Here is a 15,605-nt window from a genome sequence, read left to right as displayed (position 1 = left end):
AGCTCAGAATGCTCTACCACAGGTGGGGCACAAATAGTCCATGTGAACATTTGGGGTGGATACTCCAAACTTGTGCATCCTGTGTTTCCTTTGAGCTGTTTCAATTTTGCTTTGCTCGTAGAGCACAGCACCTTCTATGATGTGGGCATGCTGAGCGGTCCTGTGCCAATGTCTCCCATGTCACACAATCAATTCCAAAGTTCTTGAGCAAGACCTTGAGAGTGTCTTTGTATCATATCACTTCTTCTGATCACCATGTGAACGCTTGCCCTGTGTGAGTTCTCCATTAAATAGTCTTTTTGGCAAGTGTATGTTTTTCCATTCGAACCAATGTGGCCAGCCCATCGGAGTTGCACTCTCTGAAGCAGAGTTTGAATGCTTGGCATTTTAGTTTGAGTAAGGACCTCTGTGTCTGGTACCTTAGTCTGCCAGGTGACCTTCAGAATCTTCCTAAGACAATTCAAATGGAAGTGATTCAGTTTCCTGCAATGGTGCTGGTAGACTATCCAGGTTTCATAGGTATACAACAATGAAGTCAGCACCACAGCTCTGTAGACTTTCAGTCGGTCAGTCTAATACATCTTCTCCCCCATACTTTCCTTTGGAGCCTCCCAAACACTGAGCTAGCTCTGGCAATGTGTGTATCAACCTCATTATCAATGTGTACATCCCTGGAAAGTACACTACCAATGTAAGTGAACTTATCCACAGCATTCAAAACTTCTCCATTTGCTGTAACTGATGGTTCCACTTATGGATGGCTGATGAAGCATCTGTGTTTTCTTAATGTTAATCATTAGGGCAAAATTAGCACAAGCAACAGAGAATTGATCCATACTTTGTTGCATCCCAGCTTCAGAGGTTTCATTGAGTGCACAATCATCTGCAAACAAAAAATCATGCACCAGCACTCTCTCCACTTTGGTCTTGGCTCATAGCCTTTTCAAGTAGAAGAATTTACCATCAGAGCAGTAGCTGACCTTGATGCCGTGTGCATCCTCACTGAAAGCATTTGACAACATGGCTGAAAACATCATGTTAAAAAGCATGGGAGCAAGCCCACAGCCTTGTTTCACTCCACCGGTGACTGGGAAAGCACAAGAGAATGAAATTACACATGAAATTAGTGTACAATGCTAGTGAACTTCTCTGGGCAACCAAATTTTGACATAATTTTCCATAAGCCCTCACAACTAACAGTATCAAAGCCCTGGTCAGATATACAAACATTCTATACAGACCTTTGTTCTACTCTTGGCATTTCTTTTGGGGTTGTTCGGCAGCAAACACCATATCGACTGTTCCTTGGCCCTTTCTGAAGCCACACTGGTTTTCAGGTGAAGGTGAAGAATCAGCCTATTAAGAAGGACTCTAGCAAGAATCTTGCCAGCAATGACTGACAGAGAGACTCCCCTCTGATTGTCATAGGACAATCTATTTCCTTCACCTTTATAGAGATGGACAACGGAGTCATCCTTGAACTCCTGGGGGATAACCTCCTCTTGCCATATAGCCTGGAAAATTTCAGTCAACTTTTGTATGAGCAATGGAGCCCCTACCTTGTAAATCTCAGCTGGAATAGAATCAGCACCAGGTGCTTTGCCACAGGAAAGGAGCCTAATGACATTCAAAATCTCTTCTTCAGTTGGAGCTTCAACTAGGGAGGGATTGACTTCAACCTGAGGTAAATGATTAGTGGTTTCAGCATTAATTGATGATGGTCTATTTAGAACACTATGGAAGTGTTCAGACCATCTCTCCAGGATCATGTCCTTAACACTAATCAATGTGGTTCCATCAGCACTGAGTAGTTGAGATGCACCATAGGTCTTTGGTCTATAGATAACCTGTGGGGCATCATAAAACCTCTTTGGATTGTTACTATAAACATAAAACTGAATTTTATCTGCCTTCTCACTGAGCCAAGAATCCTGCATCTCTCTAAGCTTTTCTTGTACTTTACTTTTGATGGAAGTAAATGCTGCCTTCTTAGAGATGGATGAACTATCCTGCTGGTAAATTCTGTGGAGTTCCCATTTTTCATTTAGCAGCTTCTGTATGTCCCCATCATTTTCATCAAACCAGTCTTTGTGTTTGCAAGTGTTCTGACCCAGATGAGCAAATCCAGTGCTCCAAATTTCTCAAAGCTGCCCACTCCTTTTCTGCTCCACTGTTGCCAACCATGTCTTGGCTCAATCTTCCCTCCAATTTAGCAACAAACTATTCCTTTTCAGAGAAAAGCTCTAATTTGTTGACATTAATTCTTCTGGTAGTTATTTTGCCTTGGGGATGCTGCTTTTGCTGAATGTAAATATTTAGCTAGGAAAGGATAAGTTTATGATCAGTCCAGCACTTTGTACCACACATTACCTTCATCACCCTCACATCCTGTCTGTCTCTTACGATGCCAATGTTTGCTGTGAGGGTGCAACCATGAAGTTTTATTGTGTTTAGGTAAGCAGAAGACAGTGTTGGTGATGAGAAGGTCATGAGTTGCACAAGTCTTCAGTAGTAAGTGACCATTGCTGTTGCTGTTTCCAACCCTGTTCTTCCCTAGGACTCCTTGCCAAGTCTGGTAGTCTGAGCCTACTCTAGCATTAAAGTCCCCAGAATTATAAGCTTGTCCTCTTTTGGCACATTTATGATAAAAGTCTCCAGCTCTTCGTAAAATTTTTCTTTGACCTCATCAGGGTTCGTCATGGTGAAAGTATAGATACTGATGATGGTGGCGTGACATTTTCCTGCAAGTGGCAATCACATTGTCATGAGCCTGTCGTTCACATCTTTTGGCAGGCATACAAGCTTGCTGGCTAGATTAGTTTTGATTGCAAAACCTACACCAGCTTCATGGTGCTCCCCTTCACTGCAGCCACTCCAGAAAAACGTGTATCCAGCTCCTACTTCAATAAGCTGGCCTTCTCTACCAGCCTGGATTCAATACCTAGTGAGTTTTCTTGCAACTAGAGCTGTTCGTCTTTCAAATCTACTGGATTTTGTGTTGTCTATAAGTGTGTGCACATTCCATGTGCCAACGATGAGTGGAATCTCGATGTTTTTGTACATTTCTTTGTGTTTCAACCACAGAGTGGAATTCCCTGTCTGTGTGGTAATCAGGCCAAGGTTGGGTAAGCAGACAATTTTTAGGGCACGTTTTCTAGCCCCTTCCTCACACCAGGTGAGCAGTGCAATCCTTAAAAGGCTGCCCAAACACCCAGGGGGCTGCCAAATCCCACTGCTGCTTCCAGTGAGAAACCACCCTATGGCCTGAGCTGCCTGTGTGCAGGATTGTATCCACACCTGCTGCTTCATCACCTGCCTGTGGCCAAAGGTCTTTGAGATAGATATAATGGCAAAATGGGATGGGTGATGTCTTTTGATTCATGTGTAAATCGGATTTAAGTGAGGCAGAGTTGGCCTCACTCTCTTCTCCAGAGTCGTTACAGTCCAGTGGCAGGACAGAATCAAAACAACTACTGATGGCTCAAGATGCAGTGGGTGACCTTGGCATCTTCATTGTCTAATCAAGCTCTGAGCACTCCACAGCTACTGCTTCAGCTGCCTTCATGGCCATTGGAACAAATTGTTCTCCTCTGCCCATTCCACCAGGGCAAGTCTTCACATGCTTGGGGTAGACACCCCCCCAACTCAACAATGGGTTTGAGACCTCTTGGTTACCCTCAACCTGGTTCAGCCCATCTGCCAAAATGGTTTATCAGGGTATGGCTGTTGCACATGCCACAGCTTCTTGGAGCTGGGTAGAACAGGGAGACACCAAAGGTGGAAAGCAGCCCTGAAAAAGGCTTGGCAGTCATCACACCAGAGGTACCATCCTCCCTGAACACACCCTACACCCCTAGATAACTAATAGAAATATATTTTTCTAAAAGCCATTCCCTAGTTGAGGTTAAAGGATATGAAGAAACAATTCTCAAAAGAAGAATTTCGAATTATTAACAATCACATAAAAGAATGCTCCAAATCCCTAATGAAAGAAAAGTGAATTAAAATATCCCTGAGGTTTCACACCTCATACAAACATACCAAGCTGGCAATGGTGACAAAAGATTGAATGGTGAATTTTGGAAGAGATGCAGAAAAACAGATACCTGAGTAGACAGCCCAACCATTCTGGAAAGCCCTTTTGATTCAGAGTTTCTGATGGCAGGCATATAGCACAAGGAGGTCATTGATAAATTGGAAGGATTCATATACACCAAAATATTAATAACATTTTTAGGGGAAAAAAAGAAATGGAATCAATGAAGAAGGCCATCAATTGGGTAATGGATAAACAAATTGTGACACATGAATGTAATGAAATATTACTGTGCTGTAGGAAATAACTGTCTGTGATTAAGAGAAACTGAGGCACAAAAGTCTGAGCATAATCTATTTAATGGCAAGGCTAGTAATTACCTCAGTGATAAAAGACCCGCCCATACAATCAAAGCATCCTTTTATACAATTTGGTTATATAAGTTCATTACATAATGTCAACTGGTGCCAACTAAACTAAGACTGTGATTGGCCCAGTGGCGGGATTCAGCTGGTTCACACCAGCCCAGAGATCGTTACCTAATTTTAGGTTTAGTTCTGGAACTGCTTGTTGGGGGAGAGAACAGGTTGTTAATTCATTTGAATCCCACTACTGGATTGGCCCATAATTATACTGACTTGTAACAAGAGTCTTCCAGAGTCCATGGTGACACAGAATTAGTCAACCCCCTTTGGAAAGTCCCCAACTCAATATTCCCCTGTATCAAAGAAACCCAGTGCTAGGAAAAACATCTCCTGATTCGGTTCATCTTCTTTAACTCTTTCAAGATGTAGGTTTGCTCAAAGTTATATACATAGTCTCCTATGAAATATCATACTACCAAGGCCTATACAAAATAGTTCTGAATCTCAGCCTTTAGAAATTGATTACAATGGTTACTGCTGTGATTAATCAAACTCTTAACTACTAATCAATCAATAATTGATTTCACATAACTGAGGCAGAGAAGCATGGAAAAACTTAGATGAACTGATGAAATATGAAGTAACCAGACTGAAGAAAACGATACACAATGGGAGGAAAAAAAAAAAAACAAAACCTCCCACAACACAATCAACAGTGAATATTGCAAAAATACAAAGAATGGACTCATTCCCAAAGAAGAAATGTAGGACAATACATCCCCTTTCTCCTTTTCAGAGGTGAGAAGTTCATGGGTGTGATGAGGTCTGGGAGCCATATGTTTTGAGGGGTGCTCGAGACCCCAATCTACCAACACACACCTGGTCCTGCTCGAATGAATTCAACTCAAGCCTTCTCAGCCAAAGAGAAAAACAAAGTTTATTACAAATTTGCCATAATGGGTAGTCTTAAGAAATCTCACCATTTGTGACACTTGTTTTCACAAAGGGGCTAGATTCAATCTGAAGTAGATTGAGTTTGAGCACCTTCATGGAGGCAAGATGAAACATATACAGAAAGATCGTGGGAAGGATCTAGAGTGGTCCTGGAGTAATGGGAGGAAGGGTTTAGGGAGGGTCTTGAAGAGGAGTCTAAGGATGGGACTGGGGTAAGGTCAGACTCCAGGAACCAAGAGAATGGGATTAAGGGTGGAAAGTAGCTGAAGGGTATCTAGAGATAACAGACAATGGAGGGCTAGGCTAGTTTAAGGGTAACAGATTTGGGCATAGACACTTTGATAAGATCAAGGGTGGGAAGTAGCTGGACAATGCAGGGCGAGGCTAGGTTAAGAGTAACCTAGAGATTTGGGCCTAGCAATAATGAAAGACTTGTGGCTTCATCAAGTGAGAAGATTCAAGGAGACTTCAAGGGGGCTCCCAGATCCTGTACTCCATCAGGTGTGCAACTTTGCATACATTCTCAGATTTTACTGATGAATTGGTTTTGCTGATTTTTCCTCTTCTTTTTCTTTAAAGAATTCTTTAAAGAATTCTCAGCCAAGGGAAAAGACAGTTTATTAAGGGTTAGCCATATTGGTCGGCCCAAAGAGATCCCACCCTTTGTGACTCTTGCAGGCCAGATCAATCTGAGCTAGATTGGATCTGAGCACCTTCATGGAGGCAAGATGATTATATACACAAAGATCATGGGAGGGATTGAGGGGTGGTCTGGGTGACTAGAGGAGGGGTTTAAGGAGGGACTTGAGGAGGAGTCTAAGGAGGAGCTTGAAGGGACTGGGATGAAGTCAGACTCCAGGTTGGGAAATAGCTGAAGGCTACATGGAAATGACAGACAATAGAGGGCTAGGGTAACAGAGCTAGGGTAGATATTTTGATCAGGATTAAGGGTGGGAAACAGCTGGACAAGAGAGGGCTAGGCAAGGTAGACATTTGGGTCTAGTGGTTATAGCCTCAGGCCAAGGCCAGATCAAGTGGGAAGATTCAAGGAAGAGTTCAAGGGTTCAAGGGGTTCCCAGAGACTGCCCTCATCATTCCCCCCTCAAACAAATGGGACCCAAATTCCTTTGGGGTAAGGGGTGAAGGTCTCAGCTTCTGAAACTTCTTCCTGCTGGCAAGGGGCGTAGAGCTGTCCCTGCCTCGATGGGTCCCATTCAAGGGGTACATAGGCCAAGCAGTCTTCTGGAAGTTGATGGCTTGGAGCCTCCTTTTATCTACCTGTTCCCTGGAGGGTGCTGGAGTCTTTCTAAACAGTAGCTTGAGGTCCCCCAGGGGCTTACAAGTATATTCCGGAGTTTCTGGAGGAAAAGCAAGGTGACACTGGTTTGATCCTAGAATTATGAGTCCAGCTGGGGAGGCCTTTGAGTTTTACTGCTGTTGGAGTGGTGAGTATGACTCGGTAAAGTCCCTTCCAGGTGACATCTAACTGTTTCTCCCTTTTGGGTTTTCCATGATTTTAAATAGACCCAATTCCCCAGTTGTACTGTAGCAGGACACTCCTGGTCATTGCCCACAGGTTTTGGAAGACACTTATTGGCATATTCGGGTAGAGCATTCCTGACAGCCCCTAACTGAGTTGCAAATTGGGTGATTAAATGCTGTTCTGGGTCTACAAGGATGTCAGAGGTTAGAAAGGGCCTCCCATAGAGAAGTTCGAAAGGACTAAGGTTGATATTTTCCTGAGGTGTGATATGCACTCTGAGAAGCCCAATTGGAAGATTCTCAATCCAATCTTCTTGAGTTTCTATGCACAGTTTGGTAAGGAGCCGTTTAAGGGTATGATTCATTTTCTCTACCAGAGGATTTTGGATTCCAGGCTGAGTGGAGATGGTAAGTGATTTTAATTGTCTTTGCCACAGCCTGGGTTATCTGTGAAATAAAAGCTGGGCCATTGTCACTCTGTAAGGAACCAGGCAAGCCAAAATGAGGTATAACTTCCTTTAATAGGAATTTTTCAATTAATGGTTGCAGTCCTTCCCAAGCCTCCGGCTTAATTGGATATTGATGGCGATTGGGAAAAACATTAGAATCTCTAAGGTGAATAAGGGCTGGGGTGGCATAAGTAGCTTTCCCGGGAATTCCCTGATCCCAAACAATTGACTTGACTGTCTCCCATACTTCTGGAAGAACGTGGGGAGGTCTGGTGAGCAGCAGGAAAAGGGAGATGCGAGGTTTAACTAGAGAAAATTGGTTGCCCAATTTCACCATCAGGTCCCTTCCCAACAAGGGGGCAGGGCAAGAGGAGATAATAAGGAAGGAGTGTTCAAACAACAGATCCTCAAATAAGCAGGGGAGAGGGTATGTCTGACGACATCCCTTAGCTTTTCCCTCAATGCCCACGACTCGATGGATCGATGGGTGGGTAGGACCAGAGTAATTGTTTAGAACAGAGAACTTTGCCCCCATATTGATTATAAATCGGGTAACCTTACTTCCACCTCGATATCTGCCCAAGCTCGGTGAGAGAGATGGAGAAAGTGGGAGCACTGCCAATCCCTAGGCTTCCCCATCAGTCCTGTGAAGACTGGAGAACAGGGTACTGGGAGGTGGCTCTACCACTTTTCCATCCTCGGGGATAATTCTTCCTCCAATGTCCCTCCTGGTCACATGTTGGACATGGTCCTGGAGGCAACGGTCCTGGGGGCTTTCTCGGGGGGGGGGGGGGGGCGCCCTGGAGGGGCACTCCTTGGACCAGTGGCCTTCCTTGTTGCATCGAAAGCAGGTTTCCCCTCTGCCAGAGTTGCCAGAAGCACCCTCAGGCAATTTCCTGGCCATGGCAGCAGCTAAGAGTTGGGCATGTTCTCTGTCTCCAGCTCTTTTCTTTGCCTTGACTAAGGCTCTATTATTGAACACTCCGAATGCTGTCTCCAGTAATTGGGCCTGAGGTGTTTGGGGTCCCATTGCCAATTTCTGCAGTTTCCTCCTAATATCTGGGGCAGACTGATTAATGAAATACATGCTAAGGATTGCTGCCCCTTCAACAGAATCAGGATCCAAATTTGTATACTTCTTAATAGCTTCTACCAGCCGGTCTTGGAAAAGGGCAGGGTTTTCCTTTTCTCCCTGAGTAATCTACCTAATTTTTAGAAAATTTATCTGCTTTTGGAATGCTGTTCTTAGACCTTTTAACAGGCAATTTATCATATGGTCTCTCATTCCCCTATCTTCACTTTTTTGATAGTCCCATCCTGGGTCACTAGTGGGAACAGCAGTTGTACCTGGTGGATATGTTGTTGGGTTATTGCTAGCCAAACTATCCCCAAATTTTTGGGTGTGTTCCCAGATTCTCTTCTTCTCTTCAGTGGTACAACAGGTAGAGAAAAGGATATGCAGATCACCCCAAGAAAGCTCAAATTGTAAGGACAGATCCCTAAAACCTTCAGTAAACTTGGTGGGATCTTCCGAGTATCTCCCCAGTCTCTCTTTAACTTGAATGAGATCTGAAATGGAGAATGGAACATGCACTCTCCTTGTCCCAGTAGGGGAGGCAGACACTTCCCTCAAGGGAAAAAGCCTTGAAGGAGCTGTGTAGACTGAGGCTTGGGGAGGGATATAGGAAGTGCCACTTCTTGTGAGGGAGGGGCTGGGCAGTGCTGGCTGAACTAGATTAGACTGCAAGGCCAGGGGATCAGGCTTGCAAGGGAGAAAATCAGTTGATACTTGAAGAGGGACTTGAAGAGGTCCTGAGACTGGAACCTGAGTAGGGGCCTTTTCAGGGGAAGGGACCACAGAGGGGCACACCCCAACAGGATCCTTGGCTGGGATGTGAGCAGGGGTTGCCAAGAGGGGAGGGGCCGAAACCCTGGGGACCATAAGAAGGGGGTCATCCAAAATGTGCTGTTCACCTCTATTGCCCTTTTGTGGGGCAGCTTTAGCTACAAGCATCTTACAATCCTTTCTGAAGACAGGGTTCCAAGAGAGCTCCATGAAGGCCATCATGTAGGCAACTTCTATCCATTTTCCTTCTCTGCGACAGTATAATTCTAACTGCAAAAGAGTATTACGTTTTAAAGTCCCCAAAATAGGCCATACTTCGTGGCCTTCTAAGTGATACTGAGGCCAAATAGTATTGCAAAGGTGCACCAGCCTTTTCTTTTTAAGTTCTGTAGAGAAGCTAGATTTTTCCCAATTATGCAAAAGACAACCTAAAGGTGAACTTGTAGGAACTGAAAAGGTTTGACCCATTTCAGGCGTTTGGGCTGGAAGTCCCTTCCTCCTTAATAAAGAAGTTAGGAGTAATTGTCGGGAGACAAACAAAATAAAACAAGACAAAAAAATTGTTAAACCTGAAAATTTGGTTGAAGGAAACAACAGAGCTAGGTGATAGAAAAATCCACGTTGTTTATTATTTTCCCTTAAAGCATAGCGGAGCTAGCTTACTTGTACGTACAAGGAGTCAGAGTATAAACTCTGGCTGCCTGAACAAAGCAATGAGAAAACTTATATACGTTATTTTAGCAGAGCTAGCAAGCCTGTATGATCTCATTTTTATGACTCCCATGTACGTTTAACCATGATACAAGAAGAGGATTTTCCTTAATGGAATAGAGTTGTAAAAGATGTTGACAAAAGTCAGTTGAAACTACAGCCCAGAGTCTCTGTGTCTCATTACATTCCATAACATAGTATATACCTGTAGAATATTAAGCAAGGTAATCTCTCTTGGGGTTAGGGTAATGTCCTTAGGTCAGTCTAATCTGGCCTTGTTGACAGAGGTAAGGGTATTTATTACCTGAGCAAACTTTTAGAGAAAACAAAGAAGCCCAGGTCCTGGATCTTCATCCAGTTACTCATTAATTCAGGCTCTGGGTCTGATTGAAATTAGAAATGATATAAAATAGTATAATATTTTCCACAAAATATACCAAAAGTACCTGAAATTTTCCCAAATCCCCAGCGCCAAAAGAATTGAAAGGATCTGGTATATGCTTCCAGTATCTTCAAGAGTAAATGGAAGAGTAGAGTTTGGGAAAAAATATAATTTCTGTTTTGGGCATGTTGAGGATGAGATGTATGAAAGCATATTTTTTTTTATGAGAAAACTTATCCAAGCAGCAAATATTCCTGCCATTTTTATTTATAAACCTTAAAAAAAAAACCAAAACCATCACAATGATAAATTTTTATTTCTCAACTTTTAAAAAGTTCTTATTTAGACAGATTCTTGAACTGGTGGTTCATAGCCATCAGCCCTTTCTACTTTTGTGCCTGTTTCATCTCCTGAAGGTTTTCCAGAGCCACCACCTTCACCATGCAGTTCCATTAGCTTTCCCAATTCAAATTTGGGCTTCTTAAGCATCTTGACTTTTCGGACAAATACATCATGGAGAGGGTAAATGGACTGGCAAGCCTTTCCTATGTCTTTTCCAATGCTATCTGGAATTAGTTTATTGACAACTTCTTTCAAGTCATTTGTCTGCACCTCTCGGGTCATGATTTCCATCATTTTCTTACGAATCTGACGAACCTGTTGGTGATGGGCATAAGAGGTCTTACGGATCTGGTTGTTGCGCTTTTTGGTAAAACCAACACAAAAGAGGTGGAGCAAGTACCCATCAGTAGTTTTAACATCAACATGGGCTTCAGTCATGGTCTGCCACTTTTTGACCATGGAGCACATCTTGTCCCGGGTAAGGTCCATTCCATGGAAATTAGTCAAACAATTTTTACCCTGAACATCTTCAGTAATTAACTTGAACTTACGAAAAGCAACCTCATCATTCTGCAAATCAGCAAGACTCACTTCAAAAACTCGACCTTTGAGGCCATCAGAGGCAATTTTTGTTCCTTGAGTCCTTGTAACCAGTGTTTTGCCAATATTGCGAATGTTGAACATAGCTGGTGCTTTTACATCATACCAATCCTTCTTCGAAAATGGATCAACCACTTTCTTCTTGGCTCCTTTTTTGCCGCCTTTGGTTAGGCGCTTGTTCTTGCCCACCGCCATGATCCCGCTCTGAAAGCCAAAAGGGCGAAAAAGTAGCTCGCGCGAGACTTTAGGAAGCTGGGGCGGATGAAAGCATATTTTAAAAACACTTTGTAAAACTGAAACTATTAAGAAATAATATTTCTCTGATCTCATAAAATGCCCTTTCTTTACTTTTCTGGTTGAAGATGGGATAGCTCAGTACCAAAAAGAAAAGAAAAAAAAAAAAGGAATAAGAATGGTAATCAAAAATTTAACGAAGAGTACCTCCTGTCTAGATAAATTGATAGTGGTTGGGACCTCAAAAGTGTTTGGGATATTTACCCTTGTAAAAGGAGTCTCTTTTTTATTCCCTGAAGGGATTAGATTAATATCACTCTAGGAAAAAGTCCAACCAAGTCTTCCATTGAAAGGGAGACTCCCATCCCACCTCCCATTCACTAAAGATTGTAGATGTAGATACCTAGTAAAAGCCCTATTGATTCCTCCAGAAGATTGAGTTAGGGAGAAAAGAGAGGGTGACTTGGTTACTTAACTAATATTCATATTTTTTTTTCTTCAGAGTTACATAAATAAATAAACATTTGTTAACTGCCTACTATGTGCTAGTCACTGTGCTAAGTACTGGGGATGCATAATACAATCTCTTTTCTCAAGAAGCCCAGGATCTAATGGGGTAGAACCCAGATAAATAGGAAAGGGTGATTAGGGAGGTTACCATGTGAGCAGAGTGGCATGATGAATTCCTGCCAGATCTGGAAAAGGACATTATCTAATGAGGAGTGAGTTTCAGAATTGATTTCATCTGGAAGAATGAGTTTCTGGAAATCATAAATTTTACGAAAGCATCTAGGTGGGAATGATTCCTATAAATCTTACCTAAAATTGTCATGGGGCAGAGACATATCTGAGGTCTGGAAAACATTGCCATTTTGAACAGCTCTCTCTAAGCCAGAAATGACCAACAATCAGATTAATGTTAAATTAAATAAAATTATTTCTGGCAGACTGGTTCCTAAACCCAAAGTACAGTATTTTTATTATTATCATTATTTTTGTCTATAGGGACATCCAGTTTGAGACAATGAAAAAGCAGTTGGTGATGCAGTACAGGAACTGGAGAGGCTGGGGCTGCATGGATCTGAGACTCACCTGCATAAAGATGATAACTGACCCCATGGAAGCTGATAAAATCACCAGGTGAGATTGTACAAAGCAGCAAGAGAAGGACGAGGACAGAGTTTTGGGATACTCCCTCCAAAAGTTTGCATGATATGGAGGAAGAACCAGAGAAAGAGACTGAGGACCTGGCTAGTTCTGTTTGTCAGACAGATAGTAGGACCAGAAGAGAATGGTGCCATGAAAATTGTGGAAAATATTATACTATTTTATATCATTTCTAATTTCAACCAGACCCAGAGCCTGAATTAATGAGTAACTGGATGAAGATCCAGGACCTGGGCTTCTTTGTTCTCTCAAAAAGTTTGCTCAGGAAATACCTTTACCTCTGTCAACAAGACATTCTTACCTGTTAGCCATTAAGGGATGAGACCCTAACCTCAAGAGAGACTACTTTGCTTAATATTAACTGACCTTTGTCAACATTCTTTCCATTAAGGAAAATCCTCTTCTTATATCATGGTTAAACATACATGGGAGCCATAAACGTGAGGTAATACAGGCTTGCTAAGTCTGCTAAAATAACGTATGTAAGTTTTCTCATTCCTTTGTTCAGACAGTCAGAGCTTGTGCTCTGACTCCTTGTACGTACAAGTAAGCTAGCTTAGCTATGCTTTAAGGGAAAATAATAAACAACATGGATTTTTCTATTACCTAGCTCTGTTGTTTCCTTCAACCAAATTTTCAGGTTTAACAAAATCCAGAAGAGAAAAGAGAGTACACAGGAGACTTTGATCTGTTGTGTTAAGAGATGTAGAAAGGCCAAGAAGGATAATAAAACCGTATTTATTTTGGCAACTAAGAGATCACGGGTAACTTTACAGAGAGCAGTTTCAGTTGAATGAAGAACTTGGAAGACAGAGCGAAGAGAGTCAAGAAGAGCTTAAGAGGGGAGGAAGTGGAGAAAGGTATTGAATATAGATGGCTTTCTTTAGCTCTGAAGGGCAGAAGAGAGAGGACCATAGCTAGGAGGGATGGTAGGATCCAGTAAGGGTTACCCTAAAAAAAAAAAATTCTGAACTTAAGCACCAAAAAAATCCCAACAGCATTTCCAAATACAGAGCAGAACATAAAAAGGCTGTACATGAATTGTCAATTTATACCACTTCACTTTTTAACAAATATATAATATAAATTCCACACCTTATTTTCAAAACTGTCTTACTTTTATGTGCTCTCTTTTGTTCTGTGTATTTAAAAAAACAAATGTATCAATGGCCCTCTTTTATTTGTACATATAGATATAGACATAGATATATATAAATACACACGCACACATACCTATAGTTATTGCCAACTATATTTCTCCACCACTGATTTACAACAGAAAAAAAAAACACTTGTGTAAGCAAAGTGAAGCAAAATAAATCCATACAGTGACCATGTCCAGAACTATGTCTCTTTTTGCAGTAGGTGGCACAAGCGATAGAGTCCTGGCCCTGGAGTCAGGACAACATGAGTTCAAATCTGGCTTCAGACAGTAACTAGCTGTGTGACCCTGGGCAAGCCACTTAACCCTGTTTGCCTCAGCTTCCTCATCTGTAAAATGAGCTAGAGAAGGAAATGGTAAATCATTTAAGTATCTTTGCCAAGAAAAAAACCCCAAATGGGGTCATGAAGAGTCAGATACAACTGAAATGACTGAGGAAGAACAAATTCTGCCCCTTGAGTTCACCTGTCAGAAGATGGTTGTAACATGTTTCATCATAGGTCCTCCGGAGACATGGTTGATCATTGCTTTGATAGAGTAGTTCTTGGTCTTTAAAAAGTGTTTTTCTTTACAATATTATCCTTGTATAAATTGTATTCCTGCTTCTGCTGACTCCACTCATCAGTTCATACTTCACCGGATTCTCTGAAATTGTCTCTTTTGTCATTTCTTACAGTACAACAGTATTCCATTACATTTAGATCCCATAACTTGACTAGCCATTCCCCAACTGATGGACTCCCCTCTCCTTAGATTCCAATTCTTTTCTTTTTCCTCTTCCTTTTGAATCCACCCTTTCAATCCCCACATAATCCTTTCTTTTAACCTCCTCTCTCTCCCAATCCCCCTTGAGTTTGAAACCTTTCCACAACAAACTGTGTCTGATGCTCCTTTGTCTGTGAGGTTCACTTGATGCCTACTCTCCCAACTCCTTTCTCCATTTTTATATACTCTTTATTTTAAATTTAAAAAAAATGTTTATTTTCAGTTCCAAATTCTCTCCCTCTCTCTACCCTCCCCCACCCATTAAGAAAGCATGTAAAGTATACTGATAATTGTGCTTGGAACATAGCAAGCACTATGTGAATATTAGCTATTATTATTTTATATATAATTTCCCAATCCAATTAGTTGCCTAAGCTTGCCAATTCTACCCCCACCACATCTCTTGCATCTGCCAAGTCAAAAAGTCATCAGCAAACAGTTATTAAGTGCTACATTGTGCCAGGCACTGTGCTGAGTGCCGGGAATAGAAATACAAGCAGAAAGACAGTCTCTGCTCTCAAGGAACTTACACTCTAATTGGGGAAGACAAAGATGGTGTGTGGGAGGAAATGCAGTAGAGAAAGTTCAAGAGTCTTAAGTATAGCCTGGAGAGGAATGTTGGCCTGGGTGTCCATCTTAAAACCGTAGTTCTGGAAGAAACCAGCCAATCAGAGGGAGAGGTCATAGTAAGTGTATTTCCAATGTGTGAAGCCTAGGGGTAGAGTGAACTCCCAATGTGGGGAGCTTCCTATGGTATGATAGAGTAAGCCTGGAGTCACGAGTGCAGCCTGGAGAGGAATGAAGACCAAGCAGGTTGATGGAGCCAGATGCCAACGACAGAGAACAGACTTCATGCTGTTCATTTATTCAGTCGTGTCTCACTTTTCAAACCCATGGACCATACATAGCATGCCATTTCCTTTTATCCCCCCTATCTCCCAAAGTCTGTCTGTGCTCATGTTGTTGCTTTCACACTATCCATCTCAAACTCTGCCTTCACTGAACAAAATTAATTAAAATTAATTAAAGTATGTATCAGTAATTAAGGTGGGACTTTTTGCTGTTCTTCTCTTAAGTGCCTTTAATGATTCTGGCCTTTGTTTGAATGGG

At 42.1% G+C, this 15,605-nt stretch overlaps 1 protein-coding gene across 1 annotated transcript; it reads right to left on the bottom strand.

Moving 5' to 3' along the window:
* Nucleotides 1-10,522: 10,522 nt before the first annotated feature.
* Nucleotides 10,523-11,362, bottom strand: LOC118857870 (40S ribosomal protein S3a-like). The gene has a single exon (XM_036768354.1). It carries the CDS (start codon nucleotides 11,360-11,362, stop codon nucleotides 10,568-10,570), a length of 795 nt encoding a protein of 264 aa, XP_036624249.1. The 3' UTR covers nucleotides 10,523-10,567.
* Nucleotides 11,363-15,605: the final 4,243 nt, after the last annotated feature.

This window comes from Trichosurus vulpecula, chromosome 1, assembly GCF_011100635.1.
Source record: "Trichosurus vulpecula isolate mTriVul1 chromosome 1, mTriVul1.pri, whole genome shotgun sequence".
NCBI lineage: Eukaryota > Metazoa > Chordata > Mammalia > Diprotodontia > Phalangeridae > Trichosurus > Trichosurus vulpecula.
Note: the sequence above shows the minus strand (reverse complement) of the source record. Positions and strands in the feature narration are given on the sequence as shown.

Excerpts from the sequence above, each read along its gene's own strand:
- LOC118857870 (XM_036768354.1), bottom strand. The coding sequence starts at position 11,362 with ATGGCGGTGGGCAAGAACAAGCGCCTAACCAAAGGCGGCAAAAAAGGA.